The following is a 15778-nucleotide window of genomic DNA, read 5'->3' on the forward strand; positions in this document are numbered from 1 at the left end:
GCGACGACGGGGCGACGCAGGTAAAACTTGGGTAAAACGTGCGGTTCCACCAAAAGCGGAACGGCAATAAACGGCAGCTTTATAGACTCTCTGGCTCTCTCTCTCTCTGTTAAACTTAACTTTTGTTTATATACGATCAGTCGCAGCGCGCGTTCGCGATCGTTCGCCCTAATCGTTAGCCCTATATAAAGTACATATACTTAAGCCGAGAAATAATTCTTGACGTCGGATATCGATCTCGCCGATCGGAAACGCCGGTGGCAGTTTTACGGAGCACGTGATGTCGTCGAGCTGACGGGCTCGCGTTCTCGTCGACGTAGGCCGGGAGCAGGACGAAGGAGCACACGTGGAATTATCACTTGAATGGCTGACTGGCGATCGGACGCGAGGCGCCAATTCGCATTAACGAAGACGACGGACCGCGGCTTACATAAATTCTCGCTCGATTTTTCTTTACTTTATACTCTTCTTCTTCTTCTTCTTCTTCTTTCTCGCCGTTTACTTTTAATCTCACCTCTTCTCTTTTACCTTACGACGTGCAGAGTTTTCGCGTACGCGTACGCGCGGAGGCTTTTACACCGTATTTACACCGCGATTACGAAGTCACGGACGTTTCGTTGGCTGTTGTGACCGCGATCGAAGTCGCACTCGGCCTCGCTTAGCTCAAACGCGTCGGAGAACCCCGAGGGTGGGTCCAGCTTGGGGACGAACAGGTTTCCTGATCCGTCACGCTCCTGGTCCCGATTGGCACAGGGATTGCCCGACTGGTGCTTGGGATGGCCAAGCCCGGGGATTGGCCCGAAGTTGGCACGGGCCTCCTCGCTGGTATAACGCGCCAGCTGTAACATCCTGAATGCAAACGGGACTTTCTTTTACACTGCAAATTGTGGAACATGTCGAGAAAATGCGCTCAAGCGATGTAAGAGGGGTGATAAAAAGATACGGTAAACGTTGAAATAAAAAGAAACTTATTATATTAAAAGACAAATGACAATTAGTCCTCTTCAAAATACTTCCCCTGGCCTCGCTTCTAATACACTTATCCCATCATTCTTACTAAAGCAGTACTGGAAGTCCTTTTTCATAAGTATACCTTTAATTGCGCTGCCTTGGTGTCTTGAATTCATTCAAAACGTTTACCTTTGATGGTCATTTTGATTTTGAAGAAAAGTCAGAAGTCGTACAATATGCCAAATTCGGTGAATACGATGGATGAGGACACATCGTAATGTTTTTATTTAACAACAGAAATTGCCGTATCAAAAGCGATGTGTGCAGACACGGAGCGTTGTCATGATGAAGGATGAAACAGTTTGCTCATTTCTCACGTTTTTTTCTATGCACATTCTTCGTTTCTTAAACGCTCTAATCAGCATTTAAAGTTCACTATTATTCAAAGTTCACTGTAAACGTTTTGAATCAATTCAAAACATCGAGGCAGCCACGACAGCGCAATTAAAAGCACTTATGAGAGAGGACTTCCAGTACTGTTTCAGCAAATGACAAAAACGATGGGATAAGTGTATTAAAAGCGAGGAGAAGTATTTTGAAGGGACTAATTGTAATCTTTTAATATAATAGCTTTTTTCTTCTTATTTCAATATCAGGGTGGGTACTCAAATTTTGAAAAAGAATTCCCTGAAAATTCCTGGATTTTTCAGGAATTTTATTCAAAATTTCAGGTAAGATTAGAGAATTTCTCAATACAGCTTTAAAATAAATTAGGCACTAAGAGTTCTAATAACGTATAAAACTTGCGTGAAACAATTTAATTAATCTTCTCATATGTACAATAGTTCTTCATACAAAATTTTTTGAACGTGATCAAAGATTTGTATAAAGATGTAACTATATATGTGAAAATTAAATTGTTTCACGCACTAAGTTATGCGTTATTAGACTCTTAATGCTTGATTCATTATTTCCGAATTATCGTTTTTTAGATTGAAGAATCTTTATATAGTATATGTCAATTTTAAAATAAATTAATTTTCAATATCAGGGGCCCTCGATATGCGGCCACGTTTACTTCCTAAAGGGATAAAATTAAAAATAATAAAACCTAAAGCCTTACCTATACCTACTTAGGATAAAATTAAATTTAAAAAATTCAAAAAATTTCCCTGAGTATACTAAAATTCCATGAGAATCCATGATTTTCAAGGATAAAAATGAAATTCCCTGAGAATTCCAGGTTTTCCCGGTTTTTCCCGGTAGTATCCACCCTGAATATTCATCGTATTTTTTGACCATACATCGTATATTTAACTGTCAGTTTGCAAATAATTTGGTTGAATGCACTAGCTTAAATATAGAGTGCATTTTGTATTTCAAGTATGATGCGCATGATATGTCTTTATTCTTGTTGTTTATTGAATGCTAAACAAGAATAAATTGACGTGCATTCGCACTTATATACTGTCGAATTGGCGACATATAAATATAAATTCGTCGTTATTTAGTTGCAGATTTTAATATCTAAACAGACGATTAATTTAGAATTCTAGGAGTATCGTGGGAGAGATTTAAAAGAATTAATAATAGATCAGCGATAGGGCTTACTTGGGTCTTCCCCTTCCAGGAAACGATTTTCTCTCAAAAATCGGTGAGGGTTCTGTAGACGTGCTAGATTCTGGTCCATGGTACAGGAAGTCTGCAAGCAAAAGTTTCCCCCTTTTTTTTCTCTTACTTCTAATTTGCTGAACGTAAATAATTAATCACAAGTGCTCTCGCGATCTCGCGGTGGGCACCGCGCCTCGCCGTTGGGTCTAAGTAGGTACATCGCGCGATGCATAACAGTCGCGATGCATAACGATTCGTGCGGCAAGACTTGCAACCAAGGAAGCGTGTTTCGCATCACACATATATACGTGCGTCGAACAATATTAGGCCGGGAAAACGAACAAACGTGCACGCGTTAAGTATCGTGACCATCGTATACTTCCACGTTTACAATATCGACGATACGAATAAGTGCCCGCAGCTAGACGCAGCAAAAGACGCGGCGGTGCCTCGCGAAAATGGAAAAATCGGAATGTATAGCGTAGGATTTTCCCGGAAGTAAAAATTATATCAAAGGACTGAGTCTCCAAAATGAGAGAGTCGATAAAAAGAATGAAAAAAAAATTCGGAGCCTTTATTTCTAATCCGAGAAGCCGCCTTCTATCCTACTGTCACAATCCTGAGGAGAAGAGAGAGACACACACAAAGATACAGAGAAAGAGAGAGAGAGAGAGAGAGAGAGAGAGAGAGAGAGAGAAAGAGAGAGAAAGAGAAACAGAAAGAGGTGAAAATATTGCATACTGTGGACGCGCGAGTCGGCCGCAGATGCCGAGTGGTGCGAATCGACGAGGTGATTGGAAGACTCGGTTCGGCTGCTGGTCCCGACTTCCGTGTCGCTGTCCGAGCCCAGGGTGTCGTACTCCTCCGACTCGGACTTGCCCTGACTGACCTTGTGCGCTTTGTGCAACGGCGCAGAGGACGAACGGCCTCCGCGCACCTTAGTGTACCGGTTGCAATCCGACTGCAATCAGACGGAATTGGTTTTTCCATGAGATGGCCACACCGCGTAACGCGCATCCGCCGCGCATCTCCGATCCCGTCGGCGGAATCTCTCTCTCTGTCGACCGGGATCGCGGCGAGAAGCGACCCGCAGGATTAGAGCAGAATCGTCGAGGATCGTAACTGCGCGAGTATTTCCGCCTGATCGGGTCAATAATTGATCTCGTCGGAATTGCCGCGTGTATCCAATGGAAGCGACGTGTCGCGGAAATCTCGGGAGAGCGAGAGACGTTCGCTACTCGTACGATTCGCTGAGTGCGAGCGGACAATCTTGGGGCGGTTGAGAATTAAAAAAAAAATCGAATTTCTCTTGCAAAAATATATAAATTACTATTTATTTAAATTATTTAAATATCTATCACATGCGTACTTAATTTTTAAAAAATAATTTTTAATTTAGTATAATCAACTTTTTGCAGGCATCGACATTATTCATTGTTAAATCGAGATCAGCTAAAGACAGATTTTAATTTAATCGTTAATCATTAATAAAAAACAGACAAAGCTAATAATTGCTTTTTGTCAACAAATAAATGATTTCCAAGTTATAGCCGAGAAATGTACATTTTGTTTTCTCTACTTATTGTTACTTATGGAAGGAAAGAGTAACGAAATTATCACCATCTCTACAGAAAAAGTCTATTCTACAATACTTCATCGATCTAGGAGTCGCGGGAGCGATGAATCATGAGTTTTATACTACAGCTAGAATAAAGCTACAACGAGACTCGGCGACAGATGCAAATGCATAAATGGCGAACGGCGTCCGGGTAGGTCTAGTCTGCTCTAATCGAATACTTCAGCTCCATGAATCGCGAATCGTCTCGTCAGGACAATTGCGAAACGAGGCGAAACGACGACGGGACCAGCAGTCGCAACACTGTAGCTCGCAATAGCGCTCGCGTAATCGGCGTCACGATCTCGCCGTTGAAAAAAAAGAGGAACACAGAGAAGTCCGCGCGTTTCCGAAACTGATAGAAAAGATCGGGAAGGTTCGCGCGCGCGAATTCGTGCGGTAACGTCACACGTCGTACTGAACGCGCGAGACAAGAAATTCGGAAAAAAAACTTGGAAAAAAACTCACATCGAGCATGCGAGTGCGAGTACCTGAGTACTTCGCACAGGGGATCGCTAAGGGTTTCCGAGTCGCAAGGGTGAGGTGCCATCGGGATGCGCATGCAGTTGTCACAGGTGTAACGAAGCTGGGAATGTATGAGAGTGAATGATAAAAGCGGTGGCAGATCATCATGCTCGCGCGTTTCTCTCCGCACGTTTTTTAGCGCCGTTGAACAACGTCTAGCTGCATGTATACATATATAATCGTGTATAACTTCTTGTATCGTTATAAAACCCCAAATCAGCATTGCAACCTCGATCGCGTCTTTAAAGAATAGAACTGACTTTTGTAATTTACAAAAGTTTTTATGTACTTTATCTCGAGAATATTATAAATTACAAAATTACAAATTTAGATGCTAAAGATAGAGAAGAATTTTAAAAAATTCAAGAATAATTGAAATTTTTTAAATTAATAATAAATTCCTATAAGATTTTCAAAATTTAAAATAACAATATAAAAAGACAATGGGGATCAAGCGTGGTTAATAATACGCAGTTTAATATTAAAGAACAAAGAGTTTTTACTCTCACATATATTTCAGACGTTTCGGCTCATATTTTTAGCCATTTTCAGTGAATATTATAGAATAAGTCGAAGTCACTCGCTTGATCGTGGAAATTTGACAGTCCCCTCACTAACCGGTGGCTGTAGGATGCACACATATTCACAATCAAGCGAGTGACCTCGATTTATTTTATATTCACTGAAGATGGCTGAAAATACGAGCCCCGAAACGTCTGAAATATATGTGAGAGTAAAACTCTTTGTTTTTTAAATATTAAACTGTATGTTATTAACCGCGCTTAATTCCCATTGCCTTTACGGAAAGAACGATTTTGTTGGAAGGTCTAAAAATTTTACTAAATACAGATCTGAAAATAATTTGTTGGAATGTTAAAACTGATAAGCTATAAAACGTTTTGATATTCTAGCAATCATTTTGACTTTCGCACTAAATTATTTTGATTAAACAAAAATTATTTTCAGATCTGGATTCAGCAAAATTGTTCTTTCCGTGTTCTTATATTATTATTTTTAAAATCAAGTTAATTTCACTTGTTGTTAGAAACAAAAATAGGTGTTATATATGCGGATTGTTATTTCGGCTAAAAAAAAGACGAATCGCGAAGCAAGAATTAAAGATAAGAAAAATAAAACATTGCGCGATCGGAACTTGCACGGGACAGAAACGTGCGGCGAGAAGGCGGCAATTCTAATAATATATAGATCGGCGGACGATACCTCTCGTAACTGAAGGGTATCGGCAGCTGAGAGACGAGGGTCGTGATAGACAAAGGTCTGAAGAGGCGCGGCAGAATTGCAGCGGCTGTCGCCTCCTGCAGGAACGCTTTCCTCCAGCTGGAACGTGGCGTACGGGTAGATATCTTCCGAATACTCTACAAGCATGTTTAATGGCGTTTCGTTAATATAGTGACTTCCGTGACAATCATTTGATCCCTCGATTTCTCCGTAATAAGAGAGGAAAAGAGAGAGAAAAAGAGAGAATGAGAGGGAAAGAAGGACAGAGAGAGACAGAGACAGAGAGAGAGAGAGAGAGAGAGAGAGAGAGAGAGAGAGAGAGAGAGAGAGAGAGAGAGAGAGAGAGAAAAGAGTCCTATCTCCACGTCTTACATTGTCCATTTGCTACTTTTTTATGGGAAAGAACGGGGTTCGATCGTCACCGACGCGAGCTGGTCTATTTATCTCACCTGGTATTTTCTCGAGCGTGGCCATCTCGTGGATCGGAGAGCGTAGCGGCTTACGCACGGTGGCGTAATACTGCTCGCGCTGCTCCATGTTCTGCTTATTGTCTAGGGCGGCCGCGGTTTGCGCGTCATGCAAGCTCCCGATGTCGCCCATAAATGGACCTAGAATTAGTATTTGAAAATAATAATTATACTTTTAAAATTAAACGAGCGATTAATTCTTTTCTGAATTGACAAATTTTTCTTTTTGCAAAAACTGCATTATTTATCGATTCTATCACAAGCGTATTTTAATGACTTTTACGTATCTCCTCATATTCTGCTTATTTATAATAAAATTATAATAATAATAATACTTTATAATAAAATTATAATAATAATAATACTTTATAATAAAATTATAATAATAATAATACTTTATTGCAATGTACATACAACATTGAAAAGGCTAAAAAGAATTGTTGAATACTTGTGTATGTTTAATTATTCATTATATTGTTTTATTTTTTTAAGATTCTTTTGCTATTTATGATCTTAGTTAGAAAATTGTATACGCCTGTAAAAACTAACGTTTGCGAAAGCAGTAAAAGACGGCACCGGCTGCGGCGATGACCGCGAACGAACTTAGCACCAGAGGTACGATGAGCTTCATGTCCGAATATACAGAGGTGTGCTGGGGAATGTAATGATCGATCTCGATAGCGGACATGGTCGTGCTAATATGCGGCTGCAGCGTCGTTATCTTGTATTCGGCCACCGACGAGCCGGCATTGTTGTGTGCCCTTATGCGGATGTCATAAGCGGTCCCCGGCTGCAGTTCGCTGACGGTATACGTTTTTTGCACCTGCACAATACGCAAGTTGTCGTAGTCCCATAAACGTTATATGTAAAAATATTTAATCGTCTTAAAGGAAATTGATATCGATATTTATAACAGCGATATATAATATATTTGGACAAATTGTTTCATATTTCGTGCTATTCTATTTTTTAATTACCTAAATGTTTTCGAGACTAATTTTCAAAGAAAGTGCAAGAATGTCGAAGAGCATTAATTTTCGAGTTTATACATAGCGATTGGAACTAAATCGCGCGGTGATAAATTATATTTCTCAGATAATTTTTTAGATGACTTTTTTTTACTAGAATTCTTTTTAGATTTGCAGAATTTAATATTTTACAAAGAAATACACAGCTAAAGATTGAAGGCTGCAACAAACACTGATTCACCTATTCGATATTTTCGCTAAGGAAAAATTGATGAAAAATTGACGAAAGATTCCATTTTATTTTTACAATTTGTTTGATAAAAAGAGACAGGTATAACTTTCTCGTTTTTATCATATATATCTCTACACGGAAAGAACGATTTTGTTGAAAGATCTAAAAATTTTGCTGAATACAGATCTGAAAATAATTTTTGTTCAATAATCAAAATAATTTGTTGGAAAGTTAAAAATGATAGGGATTGCTATAAAACGTGTTGATATTCTAGCAATCATTTTGACATTCCAACAAAATTATTTTGATTATTGAACAAGAATTATTTTCTGATCTGGAGCAATCCAGCAAAATTGTTCTTTCCGTGTAGCAAAAAAAAAAAAAGAAAATAAATCTCTTCGCGTGCGAATACCTCTATGTTATTCGAGACCAGCGTCCAGATGTCCTCGCCACTCTTTCTGTACTCCAGCTCGAAGAAAGTTATGGGGCACCCTCCGTCGTTCCACATGCTGAGATGCAGGGTGATCCACGAGACGTTGACCGTGACGAACTTGTCGACGGTTCCGGGCGAGTCGCTCGGCTTCGAGCCCTTTGTGGTCGCCTTGACGATGTCGCTGGGCCGGCCCATGCCGATGCGATTGTACGCCGTCAGGTACATCTGATAGTCGTTGCCACACCAGAGCCGCGACAGGACGAAACTGCTCACCTTGTGCGACACCTTGAACTCCTCCCACTCGCCGGACCGCTTGTAGTGCAGTACGTAGCCACGGATCGGCGAACCGCCGTCGTCGCCGTTCTTCCATTGCACGTTGATCGAATTGCTGCTGGAGCTAGTCGCGTGTAACAACGGCGCCGCAGGTGGGACTGGAAAGGACAAATTTTGATTTATATATACAGTCTGTTCCATAAGAGCGTACGGTCTGTTTCTTTTAAGAAAGAAAAGATCTTTGAAAATAATTATATGATTTCCAGATATATTATTTACGCTTCGATGCATTTATGTTTAATACGTCATCTATAGTTCCTTCACTGAAAAAAGTAATCTTGCAATTGTAGCGAGAATTATTTAGGTACGAAAACTTAGCTAAAACGGATAAGTGATTAGTAAGCACTGCGATATCACATATGTTTTGTATTTAATCAATATAGATAACAGAGACAGAAATTATATTTGAACTATTTGTCAAATTTAGCAAGAAAGTTTCTCTATGACGTTTAATCAATCCAGACTCCAATCATATTTGGTTATGAGACCTATATTTTCTTGCATATATTCTTAGAATATTGTTATTATAAATTCTACATATGATAGACAATTTTTTAGCAGATACAAAAGACAGCGATATAATTTAAGTGTAATATTTGGAATTCTATCTGGAACAGCGAAACATTTCCCTGAGTGTTCCGTTGTCGATTAAGACTTGAAAATATTGAGGCATTTTTACAAGATTTTTTCTAAAAAGTCTTGGAAACTCTAGATCATGACTTTCAAATCGAACGTAATTGATACAATAATTTCTTCAGAATAAAGGCACGCTTTTTCTTCATCTAAATTTTTATAGCAATCCATACATTTTCAATCGCATTAATATAAAGAGATTGTGAAAATCAGTGTTTTGCAAACATGCCATTTTATGTACCCTGTTTTTATTGTGTTTTATCCAGTTATAACACAATAACTAAATCGAACTGAAATCTAACTTTCAAAGTATTTTAGCCTAATGTATTGAAAATATTAACATATAAAAATTTTACTCACACGACATTTATTAACAGAATTATGAACCATATGCTCTTGTGAAATAGACTAAATTACTCCTTGTGATACATTTTTTATTGTTGCAAGCTTTTGGGAAAAAGCTCATTTATAGCGTCATAATTTGAACATTAACATTAGTTTATATTAGTTATTAAATTTATTTCATTATAGTTTTATGCTTAAAATAATATTCGAGAATACAGAGATCAAAATAGTATAATAACAGCAAACTTTCAATTAATACATTTACGATTTAATTAATTATTAGTACATACATATTATTTTATTTTCAGATAATTTAATTTCATTTGATTAACTAATTGTTGCGCAATCAATATTTTGCGTAATCAATTTTTCAATAATTTATAAAATTAAATGGAAGCAAATAAATATTATATTACTGTATAATAAATCTCGCGCGATTATTTTACAAATGTGAAAATTGCGTTTAATACCTTGTACGGTTAAACGATGAGTTATTTGATCGGAGCCGTGGCGATTCTCCACGAAGCAAGTGTAATTTCCGCTGTCCTCCCTGTGAAGCTCGGTGATCTGCAGGGATCCGTCGGGATGGAGGGACACCCTGGCGGATGGCTTGACTATCTGACCCCACTGCTTCCAGATAACCGACGGCTCGGGCTTGCCCACACTTTGACAGGGTAACGTCACATCTTGCTTCCACGGCACGACAAGCGTGGTGCCGAACGAATAAATGGCGGCGCGAACTGTAATAGTGGTAAGTCGAGCGAATCCTTATCGAGTTCGCGATAATCGTAGTTGGTGTAAGTTAGCTTTTATCAACCGCGTGGAGCAAACTCGGGGAAAGTGTTTCCTGACGGGGAAAGATTTAAAGTTCGCCTGGCGAGGAGACTTCCGAGACTAGTGGAGAAAATAAAAATAAAGATAAAAGAAAAAAAACGCGCGCGCGCGACTCATTAACAAACATAACAAGTACGGCGCTCGGTATCTCGTTACCAGTGTCGACTGTAGACAATTCATTTAGCCCGAGAAAACGGATGTTTATACGATGGACGAGTGAACGGCGTTCCGAAAACGCAACTTTCGCAACTAGTCCAATTTGCGCGCCGAAAGGCAACTACTCCCGGAACTCCAGGAGTTTCACTGCTGCACAGTAAAGTTGCATATTTTCCACGTACCAACGCTACCAACTACTCTCTCTCTCTCTCTCGTACAATCTTCCGGAGTATCGAAAGTAGGGGAGAGTTGCCAAATGCGTACCGGTCTCATAAAGCATATATACTTCTTCAATATTTTATAGTTCCACTTAATAGAAGCAACATTTAGTAACAAAAATATGAAGTAAATAAGAAATGTTTAAGTGGTTGGGTAAAGGGGTAAAAGCGCTGGCCAAATTAAGGTGTGGTAACTTCGAGGAAGGGAATAAATACTGGTTGGAAGAAGACGTCAGGAAATGCATATTTAATTTTATGGGGAAGGCTGGGATAGATTAGAACACTACATAGAAAACTGTGAGGTTACTATAAGGATTGGTTTTTAGAGTTAGGTAAAGATAGAATGGAGATATACAATAGGTTATGATGAGAATTTAGACGAGTTAAAAGCAGAAATTCTAGAAAAATTATGGAAAGCAAGGAACAAAGAAATTAAAAAGAGGAAAGAAGAATTGGACGGTAGAGAGTAGGGGGATAAATGAGAAAAAGAAGGGAAGTAGGAGAATGAAATATTGGTTAATTATGAATAAATAAGGCGTTAGTGTGAAGTAAATGAATGTATATGGTAAATAAATGCATTGTGTTAAGAAGGCTGTGAAAATATGTGATAAAATAGTGCTGTAATATATAGATTAAGATACATAGGTTAAGGTAAATAATGAATAAAAATAAGTTTAAGTTAGTATGTAAGAGCGTAGTATGGGTACAGGTATGTTTAGGTAGAGAAGGAGGAAAGGCAAAAGGATATTAGATTAAGGTATAGACGGATGTGAGTGGTTAAGGAAATTTGTAAACCAAGTCCCTTCTTGGCATACTGTCAAAATGCTGAAGTAAATAAATTCTATTTTAAGAAATGTTTAAGATAGACAAAAAATGAACAGGTTACATCTTGTTTTGTGCATGCTATCAACATTTAAAAAAATCAAATACAATTGATGTAAATTTTTGATCAATTTATATAGCTGATACTAATGTAACCATGCAATTTTTAATTGAATCGTTATTTTTTCCTAAAAGATAGTTTATGACAGCATATTTTACATTCATTGTATATACACATTTACAATTATTATAAAAATTATATCAATATTTTTATCATCTTTGTCAAGTTTCGTAAATTGTACCTAACCTAACCAACATAAAAGTTCTTATATCGTATTGGTATAATTTAGGAACACTATAATGTATCTTTATCTTTAAATCACATAACATAATCAACATTATTTATTTTAACACGATCGAAGTTGTTCTGTAGCAAGTCTGTAGAGGAAAAAACCGTCATTAAGTTGCGCAAAACAGCTATTGTTTGATAAATTACAATTAAAGTAGGTATTAATTTATGATTCTTTTATCAATCTTGTGTTTTTAATTATTTTCATTCATAAATTCAATAGTTCACAAGGAGGTACTATTAATAAAACTCATAGGTACGATTTAGGCGACCGGTTTGTTGAATCGTGCTTTTGACATGTTACAAAAAAGTTTAGAACAAATTAATTTGCTATTAGTGAAAGATTTAACATGTAATATTAGATGCCTTGAACATCAAGCTATAATTTCCAACGTTCGTTTGCATTCTAAATAGTACCAAATGTGAAATATAACCAAAAATATCTTAAGTGAATACGCATTCGGCAACTCTCCCCTACATCGAATGTGTAACACACCTTATAGTTTTCGCGTTTAAAAAGTAATATCATCAACAAAATATTCAGAACCGTTTTCAATATTTTAAGACGTGGAATGAAATTTTATTCATTGTGCGGACAGTTTTAATCTCGAAGCTATAAATTTGAAGCGACTGCAGATAGTCCGTTTTACCTTCGCTGGAGGGCGAGACCGTGACGGACGGGGTTTGCGGGCCCTCGCCGACCGAGGTGACCGCCGCGATCGTGAATTCGTACTGGCTCCTTTTGTGCAGATCCTCGGCCTGATAGCTGGTCTGATACGGCGGCAGGGCACGCCTGTGCCACTTGCCCTCCGACCCCAGCCCGCGAATGTGCACGTTGTAGGAGGTGATGTTGCCGTTGCTCTTCAGGGGTGGCTGCCAGGAGACGATGATGGATGTCGCCGAGCTGACGACCGCCTTGACGCCGGCCGGCACCTGCGGCAGGTCCTCCTCGGTCACGCAATAGAGGGGCGACGAGGCGACGCCGTCGCCGGTTCTGGTGTACGCCAGGACCTGGATCGAGTAATTGGTGTACTTCTCCAGATTGTGCAGCACCGCCGTCAGCGAGGTGGTGATCTTCATCTCCGGCTTGACGGACTCCGTCAGCGCGTCCATGTTCTCGTACATGACCTTGTAGCCCTTCAGGATCCCGTTCAGGCTGGAGTCGGGCGGGGACTCCCAGGAGACTTGTAAGGACGTCGACGTGAGCGCGGTGCAACGCACGTCCTGTGGAGGGCTGCTCGGGACTGGAAAAATTTAATAGGTATTTCGCATCTACATATAAGGATCTTTGCGAAGTAATCTGTCGGCCTTCGTGTTGCAAAGATCATTCTATTAAAATTTGACACATATATGATGCATACATGTGCATAATGTTGTCATTTAATTTCTATAAATTTAATATCTATAAATTGTTTAAAAATAAGATTTGTCATCAAGAGATTAAGAAATTTATTACTATTATATTTTTAGCACGTATATTACATATTTTAGCACTATTATATTTTTAAAGTAAAATGAAAAAGTTAAAATATGTAGGAAGAACTGAAAGCAGCGTACAGACGCTAAGTTGTGAAGTTATAACAATGCGTAAAAATCTAATATGTATATCCGTATTGATATTCATCCGTATGTTAATTTTAATGAAAATTATAATGTCGGTTAGATTAAATATATATCTTTTACGACTGCAATAATTTGAGAAATACGATCGCCGCGGCTCATAAAACTCGTACTATTGCATTTAAAATGTCGATATTCGTCGCATATATTCGAGGGCAACGTGACTGTACGCGCGGAATATTTCAAGAACGGGTTCAAATGGAAAGTTTTTAAAGAGGTACGGGTGCCGTCGCGAGTCGCGGGGATGTTTGCCCCCCCCCCCCTCCCCCAGCGATCGAAAATATCGGAGTGCACTTGGAAGTTTCGTCGGGTTCGCCATCCGGCCGGGGGATAGGATTAAAGAAGTTATTTCGCGGGCGCGGGTGCCGCATCTGAATTTATTATTTATCCGGGAAGTCGTGCAGCCGCGCGCGGCCGCATGCGGTCGGTATTCATGGCGGAATTCGTGATAGGCTCGCGAGAAGGCGCGAATATTATTCTCTTCATGAATTTTTGAAGTATCCCGGGTCGAGTTTCCCGACGGCGAAAATAGACGTCTAGACGCGAGTGGTCCGCTCTGCCGAGCTCATCGCGAAAGCGCGGCCGATCGATCGCACCGGATATGTTAATTCCGCTCGCGGCTGATGTGCATATTTTCGTCGCATCGCACGATTCGTTGGTGAAAACGCTGAAAGCTCACGATTCAATGTGTGCCACTTCGTTGGAAACTCAAAATTAATCACGACGCGATGCCGACAGATGAATAAGCTTGACATTATAATATATTTTTATAGCGTTACTTAAGAAAAGTTAATGAAATATTTAAGGGGATCCTAAAATCTATTTTAGCAATTGAACACAATAACTTTCGTGTCGAGATTTCTAGCGTATTATTCTAACAGATTTGAAAATACCTTTCTAGAATTGGAAATTCCTTTCTAGAATTAAAAGTAGTATTAAAAAATATGCGTTAATACGTGTCGAGCGTTTGGAATTTATGCCGAGAACGAAAAATATAATATTAACAATAATTAACAAGGCAAACAATAAGTAAACGAGCAAATTTCGTGGGTGTACTAACAAATATATTTCATTTATATCAAGATATATGGATATCTATAAATGCGGTACCAGTTTCAACTTGACTGCAGTCTTCATCAGCCGCTACACAATTAATACATAATTGCTAATTATGTATTAATTGTTTAGCGCCTGATGAAGACTGCAGTCAAGTCGAAACGGCAGGTACCGCATTTATAGATATCTATACATCTTGATATAAACGAAATATATTTGTTAGTACAACCACGAAATTTGCTCGTTTACGGCCTCGTTAATTATTGTTAATATTGTCTTTGTAATTACGAGCGATATTTAGATTATTAACGAAAAATATTTTTATAATTCAGAATCTTCTTTACCATTTCTTAGAGCTATGTGGCGTTTAGAGCTATCAAATCAAGACATGTGCTTGATATAAAAACTCTGCAACCTGTACTTATGAAATTACGGTGGTTAGACTAGTAGATTACAAGAAAAAACAATATGGAGAATTAGATTTAGACACTTAATTTTCGAGAAATATTTACGCAAAAATTTGTTATAATGTATGTGTGCAATATTGCCAATATTGATGTGATATAAACATATCACTACTACTTGACTACTACATTAATGTCGCACGCATACATATGTAGGCATTTTCATATCATGTTTTCTTTTATATTGAAGCACCTAGGCTCATTAATAAAAACACAGTACTATTCTTTCATGAAATCCCAGCACAGATGAAGCTTGTTTTATACGTACAAAATATAAAAGTTCTTATACCAAGCAAAAGTTGTTACAAAGTTGATGCTAAAAATCGATAACGAAATTGTAATTTTCGAAAATTTTTTTTTATACGAAATTGTTTCATCCGCATTCCGTTATTGTTTATACTTTAATTCTGTAAAAGTAATATTTACGAAATTTTTAAAATGGGAAAACGCCAACACGGTCAAAGCGGATCTTGGTGCACGATAATATTGTAATGTATGAATCTTTTATCGAGGAATGTTTGTAACATTCTTCGATCTATCCTGATATTTGATTATACTAGAACAAAACAGCGCGCGCTTCGCGCGCGCCATTTATTCAGTATCACTGAAACATGACATACATACATACATACAATATATATACAATGTAATTCTGATTTTAATGAAACTTACACTTTGAAGTCACATAAATAGATGAATTTAGAAATTATTAGTTGGGGCTAAAAAACGGTTTAAAGGGATGAATCTACCCTTTATATATAAATTAATTTTTTCTTTTTTTCGTTAGATCTCGAAAATTATTCAAGAAATCAAAAAATGCTTTATACAAAAGTTTTACAATAAAATTATTTCTATTCATTTACGTTAATAGAAATTTTTAAAAATGATTATTTTTCATTATTTTTAA

General features: G+C 38.1%; 1 protein-coding gene across 1 annotated transcript in view; it reads right to left on the reverse strand.

The window, feature by feature from the left end:
* Positions 1-584: 584 nt before the first annotated feature.
* LOC105456293 (Down syndrome cell adhesion molecule-like protein Dscam2) overlaps positions 585-15778 on the reverse strand; it is a 78207-nt gene continuing 63013 nt past the window's right edge. Inside the window, exons 13-20 of the mRNA XM_011700240.1 lie at positions 12382-12975; positions 9823-10092; positions 8021-8472; positions 6958-7231; positions 6391-6549; positions 5924-6078; positions 2563-2653; positions 585-849 (exon numbers count right to left, since the gene is read on the reverse strand). Coding sequence (XP_011698542.1) covers positions 659-849; positions 2563-2653; positions 5924-6078; positions 6391-6549; positions 6958-7231; positions 8021-8472; positions 9823-10092; positions 12382-12975 — 2186 coding nt within the window. The 3' untranslated portion in view covers positions 585-658. The remainder of the gene's footprint in view (positions 850-2562; positions 2654-5923; positions 6079-6390; positions 6550-6957; positions 7232-8020; positions 8473-9822; positions 10093-12381; positions 12976-15778) is intronic.

This window comes from Wasmannia auropunctata, unplaced genomic scaffold (assembly GCF_000956235.1).
Source record: "Wasmannia auropunctata unplaced genomic scaffold, wasmannia.A_1.0 LD335728.1, whole genome shotgun sequence".
NCBI lineage: Eukaryota > Metazoa > Arthropoda > Insecta > Hymenoptera > Formicidae > Wasmannia > Wasmannia auropunctata.